The 12527-nt window shown below is 37.8% G+C and overlaps 1 protein-coding gene across 5 annotated transcripts in view; it reads right to left on the bottom strand.

The window, feature by feature from the left end:
- Positions 1-12031, bottom strand: part of nlrc3 (NLR family, CARD domain containing 3) — a 15335-nt gene extending 3304 nt beyond the window's left edge. For 4 of the 5 annotated variants that reach the window (XM_082183942.1, XM_082183943.1, XM_082183944.1 and 1 more), the window contains exons 1-13: positions 11577-12031; positions 7903-8115; positions 6814-7074; positions 4944-6735; positions 3302-3388; positions 2591-2674; positions 2286-2369; positions 1663-1746; positions 1490-1573; positions 1312-1395; positions 1144-1227; positions 956-1039; positions 99-182 (exon numbers count right to left, since the gene is read on the bottom strand). In XM_082183942.1, the coding sequence (XP_082040068.1) occupies positions 99-182; positions 956-1039; positions 1144-1227; positions 1312-1395; positions 1490-1573; positions 1663-1746; positions 2286-2369; positions 2591-2674; positions 3302-3388; positions 4944-6735; positions 6814-7074; positions 7903-7996 (2906 nt within the window). In that variant the 5' untranslated portion in view covers positions 7997-8115; positions 11577-12031. The remainder of the gene's footprint in view (positions 1-98; positions 183-955; positions 1040-1143; positions 1228-1311; positions 1396-1489; positions 1574-1662; positions 1747-2285; positions 2370-2590; positions 2675-3301; positions 3389-4943; positions 6736-6813; positions 7075-7902; positions 8116-11576) is intronic. The other variant, XM_082183941.1, reaches the window with a different exon arrangement.
- Between the last annotated feature and the right edge of the window lie 496 nt (positions 12032-12527).

Below are 12527 nucleotides of genomic sequence, written 5' to 3'. Positions count from 1 at the left end.
CTTCAGTAGATGATATCATTTCCTGACTGCCAGTCACACATCTTTAAGGTTCTCTTTAGCTCGTGTCTATTGTCTTAAACTCAGTTGAGTTAACTCACTGTAAGGATGTGATCGCTCTGTTGACCCTCATGGCTTCAGCGATGGCTGTCACACCCTCATCATGAAGAAGATTAGCGGTCAGACTTCAACACAAACACAGATAAAACACAGATAAATGATCTGTAATACGTTCAGCTCAATGAAAAGTGTTGCATTATGAAGAAGTGAGTTGTGCGGTTAACAACAGCTCAATAGAAAATTACCAAACATTTGAATTATTTCTTCTTCTGAACACAAAAGAAGAATATTGGTAACCAAACAGTATGATTACAGATATGAGGTCCATCAACTGTTTGGTTCCCAATATTCTTCTTTTGTGTTCAACTGAAGAAAGAAATTCATGCAGGTTTGGAATAACTTGAGGGTGAATAAATTATGACAGAATAATTTTTTTTAGGTGAACTATTCCTTTAAGGTAATCATTTGATAAATGGTCGGCACACACATTTATTTTTCAAACACATTTATTTTTCTAAACTCTAATTTGGGGGGAAAACTCTCACAAGTTAGATAATGTGACAAAAATCTCTTCAAAATCCAAAATTATTACTGTATATAAACTATACACATTTATAAAGCTAATTATAATTATGAACGACTATGAAATATTTAGTATTATGTAATAATTATTATTAAACATTATTTTTTATTTATTTTTTATTTACTTTTACTTATATGAAATATTTGTAATATTTGATTTTTATTAAAAAATATATTTTATTATAAATATGTGTGTGTTAATTATAATAACTTATAATATAAAAATATCTATATTATACAAATCTAAAATATTTATAATATAATAAATGTGTAAATATACAATATATATATAAATCATGTGTCTGTGTGTACTTACTCGAGTTCTCTAAGACACGTGTTGACTTTTAAGGCTTTGGCGATGTCTTTGGCACCAGAAACTCCTATTGAATTCTCCCTTAGACTGCCACCAAAAATATACACAAAAACAGCATTATTTCTTAGCCAGAACATAAATGTATAATAGTATAATACCGTGGTGTTTGAAATGGCCATGTATTGACATACTTCAGACAGCTGAGTCCTCGGTTTGACTGAAGAGCGTGTGAGAGCGCTCGGATGCCTCTGTCACTCACAGAGTTACTCTGAAGACTAAACCAGAGAGACACACACTCATTCAGAGCTGCTTCTGTACTGGACGGTTTCAAATGAACTCGCTAACTGAGTGTGTTTTACCTGAGCGTGTGGAGAACGTGGTTGACCATAAGCGCCTGAGCCAGAGCCACTGTTCCCAAGTCACCCAGATGATTGCCGGACACACTGTAGAAACACACACACAATTATTCTCAATACAGAGTTTCATCTCTCCGTTAATCACTCAATCAGACTTTAAGCAGACACCTGAGAATCTTACTTGAGATCCTGTAGAGTCTGATTCTTTGTGAGGGCGTCTGCGATTTTTTTCATCCCCTCTGCTCCAATGCCATTCTTCTGAAGACTGCAATGCATGAAGATTTGCATTTGCATGATGCTCTATTAAAGCACACACACGCACCCACACACACACACACTGAAACACAGACTCACTTCAGTGTGGTGAGCTTTCGGTTTGACTGAAGAACGTCCGCCAGCGCACGAGCACCGTCATCCTCTATGTGATTACTCTGCAAACTACACCAATCAACACACAAACACACATATTAAATACTTTAGGACTTCAATTTACACATTAAAGTTGTTTTTTATTACTTTAATTTATTAAATAATATTTATTTTATTTTTTAAATAACATTTTTCAATTTAAATTGTTTTATTTAATAAAAAAATATATAAATTAATTAAATATATTATTAATATTCTAAAAAATTTTGTTATGGCTAATCAGAATGCAATTGACTGACATCAGGACCTCATTTGTTATTTTATTAATATAATTTATGAAATTAGAAATGTAGCATTAAATATGATATTACATTACATTTAATTATATTATAGGCTATTATATTATATTTAGTGCTGTCAAGTCAATTAATCGCATCTAACATAAAAATTTTGTAAATATATGTCTGTATTTATACTGTATACCAACAAACACACACACACAACTTTTATGTTAGATATGCATCATATTTACTTGACAGCACTAATTATATTATATTATGTTATAAATTACAGCTGTCACAATTCTATAATGGTTTATTAGAACTTACTTGACTGACACGAGGACCTGATTCATTTTTAGTGCCTCGCTCAAGGTCTTTGCTCCCTTGGCGCTGATGTTGTTGCCTCGGAGGCTAAGAGAAGAAACAAGAACTATTTTATTTAACATCCTCAATTTCCCTTGTGGATTCAGTTTATAAGGATCAAGGGCAAAGGAAAGGACATATCACATTCGTTTGCATTATATTCTTCAGTGACCAAGTTAAAATATAGTATTGAAAATACAATATAATGCACAAAAATACAATATACAAATACAAAATAAATGAATAATTTTGTTAATAAAGTCACTGACTCCAGGGTCGTGAGGGTTCGGTTGACGAGTAGAGCCCGACTGAGTGGATTAATTCCTTTACTGCTGATTGAGTTGTCAGCCAGACTAGAAGAGAGAGAGATAGAGAGTTAAACAAGTCAATAAGTTTATGTGTACCTTACAGGGTTATTAAATCTATATTAAAAAAACATTAAAAAAAATATTTTTGTTACTTGAAGAAAAGAATGTTAACATAAATAAGCTAAGTATACTACAAATACAGTATATACTTAATATAAATACCCTGCAATTGTACTTTTTGTATACTAACAATTAATTTTGTACTTAATGCACTTATGTATATTTGATTGTGCTAAAATGGAATTATTGCAAGTATACTTTAGGCACACTTTAAAAATCTTGCATTTATAGATTATATACTATCCTTACTAATAGTGATATTAAAACACATTTTAGGCTTCATATTAAGAAATGTGCATTGTGCAATAAAGAAGTTATCCAAAGAAAGTTTAATTATGTCTCAAGCGATATGTCAGTAAGTGGTAATGGATTTGTAGTATACTTAGTATGAAATAAATCATATACATTTTGATATAGGTTTTTTTCCACTAGGGTTAAAAGACAAATCTAATAAAAATTTCACACAACAAAATTACTCGTTGACTAAAATAAAATAAAATAAACAATTTCAAAGTATTAATAGTACATCAGTAATCCTAAAATAACTGGTACCTGAGCATCTGAATATGACACTCTTTGGCACTCAACAGACTTCCCAACAGCTCCATGGCACCTTCCTTAAATTCATTGTTTTCCATTCTGTAATACAAAGCATACACAATATATTTTTTTGTTTTGTTTATTCCACACACAAAAATTCTGTCATTAATTACTCACCCTCAAATTGTTTTATAATAATATTAATAATATTATCCAAAGCGCGTTCACTTCCGGTCTTGAGTCAACACAATACACGTGCGTCGTGGTGCTCCCCCTACTGGATTGCAGGTCAATATTTTCTTTTTCGTGCAAACAAAGCACTCGCGTCGCTTCATAAAATCGAGGTTAAACCACTGTAGTCACATGGATTACTTTTATGATATCTTTCCAATCGTTCTGGGCCTTATTTTATTAAGTGTCAGTTGCGTAGCTGTCTATGGTGGAAAACTCTCAGATTTCATCAAAAATATCTTCATTTGTGTTCCGAAGATGAACGAAAATCTTACGGGTTTGGAACGACATGAGGGTGAGTAATTAATGACAGAAATTTCAGTTTTGGGTAAATTAACCCTATAAGGGCCTTTTCTTTGCAAACATCTAAGAATATGGTGATATCAGGTAAAACGGGCCATCAGGTAAAATGGGCCATTTAAGGTTTGGGGGTCCCAGCCCCTCTGGAATTTAGAGCCAATGACTGCAAAGGATTTCAAACTGTTGTCATAACTGTGCTTGACAAGTAACAGGTGATTTGATTGGTTTATGGTTGCTACGGTGGGCGGGGCAATAATTCAAATCAAGACTGCACCAGAAAGCTGCATGGTAAGTAGCCTGGCATACCAAATCAACTATTATAAGGATGATACATCTATTAAAAAAACAAAAAAACATGCACATACAAAAACTATGCATAATATCTGTCTTGATGGCATCAATCAGAAATAATGTTGTTAGTTTGGTATATGAACATATTTTTTGAAAAAGTGATGTTTTTCTTGGTGGCCCAATTTACCTTAACCCACTGAGGTCAAATGGGCCACATTGTTTCAGCTAAAATGGGCCATCATCTGTGTCACTCACAAACACACATACACATGTGTTTGAGTGTGTGTGTGTGTGTGTGTGCCCGGGGATCAGGAAGGGAGGAAGTGGACGAGGATGATGGCTGGGCAGAAGCTGTCAAGGATGGAGTTCTTTGCGGTGTTCAGCAGGGCTTGGGCAAAGGCTGCCAGTCTGCCACTATTGAAAATGCCATTTTTTAATGGCACATATGAATATGTTTGTTTAATGCAGTTTAAATGTTATGTGGCTGTATAAGCAATTGTGTTTTAAAATTAAAATTGATGATAAATTACTATTTCCCTTTGCAGTTTGACTGGCCCATTTTACCTGAAACTGCTCATGCAAAAAAAGTTGGCACAGCTGATGTTTCAAGAACTGTAGGGCCTAAATAATTATATTTTATTATATAATTTCAACACAAAACTATCAAAAACAGTCATTATTAATCATAAAAACACATGGAAAAGGCATATATGGTATTGTATTATTGTCCCAAACGATTTACCAAAAAGTGGCCCAATTTAGCTGATATCACCCATAGCACTCAGTGCTATGATAGCACTGAGGTAAATGTGTATTTACATGCACGTTTTACCTCAGATTACTGCAGTACAGCAGCTGTGGGAGGAGCCTCTTTAGGGAGGAGGAGTCTAGGCAATTAGACAGTTGTGTTTCTTCTGTACATGCATCTGATACTTGCAACAAGTAAGCTAGCACAGAGCAAACTCCGCCCTTCAGTTTTCCCCGCAGGCCGCAGTTAATGAGATCCTCCTCCACTGACCGTAGCCACTCCCCTTGTTGCAGCTCCGCCAGACACGTGACCATTGTGACACTGCGCATACTTACGGCGTCGCCTCCTGTCCCCGTCACCGTATTCTGAAGCAAATTTGTCGCCGTGGTGCGCTGGGTCACCTGCTCCTCGCGGGAAACGCCCAGAGGACCACCTAGCAAAGCGGTGACCGCCGGAGACATCAGCCCTGACAAGAAGCGCATGAAGAGGTCGAGGTTGCCTTGCGCTGCGGCATCCGATTGGTTGGTTTTCTGCAGCGCTGCACGGTAGTGACTGTGGAAGCCAATGCGGGGCCAGGAGACACTACTTTCGGAGAACAGATCAAACATCCCACGCCTTGAGGAAACGTAGTAAAAAAGAGCTCCCAGGAATTCCTGCACAGACGTGTGCGTGAACTGCCACACCACGCATTCGGACGACCAGCTTTGCTTGCGCTGGAGGATGCGATGGCCGAGAGTCCCAACCTGAGGAGGTACGTCAACACCGTAAGTTCGCAATTCGTTCTCGCTGAATGTATGCCGTCGCCGTAAAAGGCTATAAAACGCAAGACGTCCCAGAGAGCTCAGCGACTTCCTGATGCCGCCACTGGCCGGGTCTGATCCAGAGAGGTGTGGCCAACAGTAGTGGGCGTAGACTTCTGTTAGAGTCCGGGGAAGGGGCGTGGAATCTGACTCCAACTTTATAAGGCGCGATAATGTAGTCACGATAATGTGGCAGACCGCGGGGACGGAAGACAAAATGAGCAACGGTTTCTGAGAATTCAGGTAAGTCCACACTTGAGAGGAGACATCCTCAGGTATGTGCGTTTGAGACGATGAGCTCTCTTGTGATAAAGAGTGCACATCTAACGTGTTCGTAATACAATGATTAATATAGTTCTTTATTTGCGTTCGCGAAAGAGGCGGGGCTTCGGTCACACGATCGACCAATCCCGCGGGAACTTTCGCTCCAACACCAGGCCTTGACAAAAGCCAGAGTGTTGCCCATGGCAAAAGGTTACCTCGTACAATATTCGCAATGAGGTCCGATACTGGAATTTCGCGACGAGGGTCGCTAGTGGGCGGAGCATCTGCGAAATCCAACGATTGGCGAAATTCTTCCAATCCATCCAAAATTAGTAATATTTTGCAGGACTCATTAAAAATAATTACATCCACGTTATCATGCGGAACGAACAACCGTAGCAAGCGCTCGACCGATAACCGATCAAAACTGCTCAATTCCCAGCATGCAATGGGGATCGCAAGACTCAGCTCTGGATAGATGTGACCGCTGCTCCAAAGTTGGACGAAACGGTGGACCATCCGGGTCTTCCCGCTGCCAGCCACGCCCACGGTCAGCGTCACACGTGGGGCGGTGCTAACCCTCGTCAAAGGCACGATCAGCTTGTCCAATCCCAGTGCTCGACCGTGAAGAGGCCCCGCCCCTCTGTTGACTGACACCTGTACGAGGTCGTGTTCTCGCTGCTGAAGGTCAGATACGCACTCAATAAGGAGGAAAGTGGAACCGTGTGAGCTTCCGCCGAGTTGCGCAAATGTTTTTTCGTCTTCTTTGAGTCGCTGAAGTAGAGCGTCTTTATGCGGTCGAACCACAGAGTCTGCGGAGAGAAAGAGGGAGAAGTGAGGAACTAAGGGATGAAAAGTGATTGGAAAATGACAAATAAAGTCATGCATACCATGTACAGTTATAAGGTTGTACTCAGTCAGGTGTGAACTTTGAAGATAAGTCTGAAGGGCGGCGCCATGTGGATCAGTGACAGACAGGAACTCAACCAATAAATGCACTTTATCCTTCAAAGCCCCCATTTCCTGGATAAGCCCCGCCTCCTGTGTATTGAGCAGGTCTGCTTTTCTCATGTGATGGACCACATTTACCAAGATGGAGGTGGATAAGAACCTTTGCAACAAAGCCTGGTGTCTGCGTAACCACCCGGGATCTGAAGAACAAACAAATACATACACAAAGAACATGTAGCATAAGCTTTTAGAGATAGGGATGCAAAGATACTGAATGTTCTTCTAGAACTGAAAATTTATTCGATAACACTGTACATTTATTGTAAATTTTATTAGTTAATGCATTAGAGCAATACATTTGTCACAGTATTTATAAATCTTAACATTAGTTCATAAAAATACAACTGTTCATTTTTACCTCAGGTCCATTAAAATAATATTAATAGATACAACTTTTAATTTTAAAGGTGTATTAGTAAATGTTGGAATTTGACATTAACTAAGATTAATAAATGTTTCAAAAGTATTTTTCATTGTTAGTTTATGCAATGTAATGTTAACAGATGGAACATTATTGTACTTATAAAATAAAACACATTTTAATATTTAATATAATAGCTGTTATGATTATACGAAATAAGAAATGGTCTGTATTAAAAATCTATACTACTTTTTAAAATAAAAAATATGAAACCCAAATATATTTACAAATATAAATATCTAAAAATATTACAGCATAAAAAAAATGATGCACAGGCATGCATGGATCTGCTAAGGTATTTAATATTCACTAATAATGGCTGATATTGCTGATGACAGAGAAATTGTCAGTATTGTACATTTATACTACTTCATTATGTATAAACAATATTCAAAACAAATATTAAATACAAACATATTTACACATACAAATATACAATAAACAAAAAACGATGTATTTTATTAAAATGTAATATTTTTGTCATTTTTATGCACAGACACTCACAGATGTGAGTTTTAAAATGTGTTTGTGGGCTCTCCATCTCTACCTTCCATCCTTTTGCTAGTCTCTTGTTTTTGAGCATTGGACTTCAGATCCAGGTAGCAGTATTCCTCCCATGGGATATGGTCATGTCTAGCCATCCCAGCAGAGCGCTAAAAGGAAAGCGTGTCCGAGTGTGTGTGTGTGTGTGTGTGTGTGTGTGTGTGTGTGTGTGTGCTGGGTATCAGACCATCAGTGTGATTCAGTAGGATCCATTCCCCTGTAACACACAAACACAACACGCAACAATCAAATGGATACGGCATTGTAGATAAGAGATTTGCACAGACAAGTAATGCTCACATTTTGTAATTAACGAAATGTGGAATGGTGACACTCTGGTGATGTTAGTATACTAGTAAATGAACAAACAAATACATACACAAAGAACATGTAGCATAAGCTTTTAGAGATAGGGATGCAAAGATACTGATTCTAGTACATATCAGTTCAGTGGAAACCAAGACCTGACCTCATTACCCACATGCATCAATAAACATTGTGTTTCTATGGTTACAGCATGTGAGACACAGGTTAGAAGCCAGTAGCGTTAAGAAATCTATGAAAATTGTATGCTACAATAAGGTATATTTCTATTAAAAAAACAATCTGCATAGCATGTAGACTCAAAAAAGCACAAGCAGGAGTTCAGGTGAGGTAGAAACTGCAACCTCGACCTTCTCCTCAAACACATATAATGAGTCCCATATGACAGACACACAGCGGCAGAAAGAAACGGCGAAGTCAGCAGAACGTTGTCAAGCGTTTGCTTCTGCAGATGTTATTCAGCAACTGCTGAGAAACCCCTGAAACCTCACGGCTGAGCCGAAGTAGCCTATAGATTTAGAAGAGTCGGCAGCAAATTTGTAGAAGCAAGTGATAGAGAAGTACATCCGTCATAGCTATCGATAATGTGGCTTCCATTTAAAGTTAAAACAGACCTCGAAATTAAGGAGACTACTGTCATTGAATGAATGAATTAATGGAAGAGGTTCATTGATGTTGTTAAAGGCAGGGTAGGTGATTTGTTCCAGAAATGTTTTTTTGTTACGCTAGTTAAAAGTCTCTTCTAGCCTGGGAAAACCCAGACAACTTCCGGCAAATTTAGATTTGCTCTGCAAGTAGTCTGGCAAAGAGCTCATTCAAGCCCATTTCTAATCCCTCGAAATCGCGGCACCAATCAGAAACGTTGGGGCGGGCTTTACACGATGACGATCGCTCTGATTGGTTTTAGGTCTATCCAATTGCATCCAGAGGCATTTGAGCGACGTCCGTTGGTGAAGCGCAGCAACTTTTAAATGCGTTATTATATTAAAATTGCAAACACATGAGGACAGTCTCCATGAAAGACCCACTGGCAGATGAACGTGCTGCTACATTTCTTTCCGAAACAGTAGGAAATGAAATTAGATTTAATAGAGGATTTTAACTGTGACAAGATGATTGACAGGGCAGTTTACGTGACAGATCCGTCCGATAAAGATGATGAAGTAGTATGTCCCAAAGCTTGCCTACTTTTTTGCTACACATTCAAAAGTAAATACCTTTTCTTCACAAAAAGAGTACATACTTTTATGGGGTAGTGTAACTTAGGCGAATTGGGACGCAGCATATGGCTTTACACGATGACGATCGCTCTGATTGGTTTTAGGTCTATCCAATTGTGCCCAGAGGCATTTGAGCGACATCCGTTGGTGACGCCCCTTTGGAAATGAGTTATTAATGAAGCTTTGCCAGACCATAACTCAGTTACTACTGAGAATGGTCTGGTTTTAACCAGGCTAAGTCTCTTCACATCCTGATAGCAATCACTAAGTTTGGTGGTCTAAATGTATATATACACTCAGAAAATAAAGTACATAATTGTACCTTTAGGGGTACAATGGCTTGTCACTGGGGCTGTACCCTCAAGGGTACAATTTTGTACCTTAACCTTTAAAAGAAACGGTACAGTATATGTACCTTGAGGTCCAATAATAAGCCCTATGGGGGTACGTTAGTGTAGATTGTAACTTGGGGGACAGAAATGGACTCCTACTGTACCCCTATTTCTGACAGTGTATTGTCTTTGGAAAGGCGTAATGTTTATCCAATCATTGCATTCAGTCAGCATATGTATTTCCATAACTCCGTACACAGACATCACACGTCATGCTATGCAGAGTTAGACAGACGTCAGTCACCGAGCACCGCAACCGAAACAGCAGCCGCGTAACTACTGTAATTTGCAAGAGATGGAAACCTGTGACGTTATACTCGGAGCGGTTCGTGACTCGAATTTATGCGTTTCAATGTCAACACTATCAACGCCAAAATGAATCTGTAGCAGTCAGGTGGTACAGGTAAGTTGTTTGCTCATTATTATTATTGTGATGTTATGTGCTTTGAGACGTGAGGTAGTTTACGTGGCGCTTTTATTTGCTCCATGCTGTACGCGTGTTCATGTGTTTTGAAGGAGGCGTGGCTTTGAGACGCTCTGAAGGAAGGGTGGGATCTCATCATTTCAAAGCTAACTTGCTCATAAACTCTCCGAAAATTGCCTACCCTACCTTTCAAATGTACAGTAGAAACCGTAATATTGTGGAATATTATTTCAATTTATAATAACTGTTTAATATTTCAATATCTTTTAAAATGTAGTTTATTCCTGTGATCAAAGCTGAATTTTCAGCATCATTACTCCAGTCTTCAGTGTCACATGATCCTTCAGAAATCATTCTGATATGATTTGATGCTCAAGAAACATTTCTGATTATTATCAATGTTGAAAACTGTTGTGCTACTGCATATTTTTATGGAAACTGATGCATTATTGTTTTCCGGACACATTTATGAATTGAAAGTTCAAAAGAACAGCATTAATTTGAAATAGAAATCGTTCGTTAACATTATAAATGTTTTAACGGTCATAATTCATTAAGATGTATGAGATAAATTAGTAACAGAACAGCAGTGTTTGTGTCAGTACAGTGTAACACTTTCACTTAAGGTGTAAACTGGCCTAAACGTCTTCACACATTAGTACGTAACTTCCTTTGTAAAATTTTAATAAAAAAATATATCGAAAACAAAAAAAAAATTCCCACGGTTGGGTTTTTAATAGTAGCTGAAACCTGACAAATATTCTGCTGTGGAGTTATTCTGGTGCAACTTCACCAAATCAACAAGGTGCGTGGAAGGAAAAAGCAAAAGTATTTTTTGAACATTTCCAGCAACACTTGTAAAGTGTAGGAGTCAAAATAATCCGAAAATGAAGCTGCAAAATAGTTCTGTTTATCTTGCCAATGCAAAGCCTATAACATTCATGGCTGTGAGTTTTGCACAAATTTTCCTTAAAATACACAAAAGAAATTTTACTGGATTTTACTGTAGTAATATTAACTGATATAACTATGGTTAGTGATTACTATTTTACATTTATGTACGATTGTGTTCTCAAAAGCTCTCAAATCATTAAAGTCATGTTTATGGGCGTACACCTGTGAAACATATTCAATACACAATATAATAAGCTCATATATATATGTATATTTAAATATGTGTGTGTGTGTCAGACAGACAGACAGACAGATAGATAGATAGATAGATAGATAGATAGATAGACAGACAGACAGACAGATGTTGTTATCAATACTTATGACATTTAGACAGCCAGCTGTAGTGAGGAAACTGAATACTCACCGTTGATTCAGTTCGTCTCGTTGTTCTTCAGATTTAGAGGCTCTCAACACACGACTGAAGCAGCAGGTGTTTTTGAGTTCAGTTTCACTAGCCTCCGCTCGTCTCTACCCTACTTCTCACAGATCTCATCTTCATCCTCCATTCGACACTTTCTCTGTTTGAGTGTCTCTGTCACGCAACGTCTGTCTTTTTCTTTCCCTCTCTTTCTACCCTTCCTGTCGCACCTCCTTCTCTTCCTGTGCAACAGGCCACAGATGCACTTTTGACGTGAGCATCGTCTGACATGCTGCCATTGTGTGCACAAAACCACATACAAAACACACACACACACACACACACACACACACACACTTCCAAACGCTTGCTTTACATGAAGCACTGGACTGTGCAAACAGAAAAGAAAAAACGCATATATTCACACATGACTACAGTTGTGTGAAGATCATTACATAGACACACTAAGGTTCAAAGCAAAAAAAACAAAACAAAAAAAAGCTTATGCAAAACAAGGTGGTGAACAATAAAAAGTGAATGTAGGCGCTATATTGGGGACTATGTCTTAAGAAGATGCATCCGATACGGACAGGACAGGAAGTGCTGATTAAAGAACAGGAAGAGACAAAAGAGTGTGATGTGTGTGTATATATACATGTGCTGCATACACACACACACACACACACACACACACACACACACACACACACACACACACACACACAACACCTTATAACTCTATAACACATTTGGAGTTCCCTGTTAAAAATGACCAGCCTTTTAAAAATTTCTTGTAAATCACCCATTATGCTATATTATCCCCCAAATATTAGATTTAATCTTCTTGTTAACATGTTTTTTTTAAATTACTACAGGTTTTGTATATATTTTTGGAACTAATTGATAAAAAAAAAAAAAAAGAAGATTTTTTTTGTTTTAATATGAAGCAGCACGACC

Source organism: Leuciscus leuciscus, assembly GCF_965113295.1.
Source record: "Leuciscus leuciscus genome assembly, chromosome: 11".
Lineage (NCBI taxonomy): Eukaryota > Metazoa > Chordata > Actinopteri > Cypriniformes > Leuciscidae > Leuciscus > Leuciscus leuciscus.
This window is presented reverse-complemented; position numbering and strand designations above follow the sequence as displayed.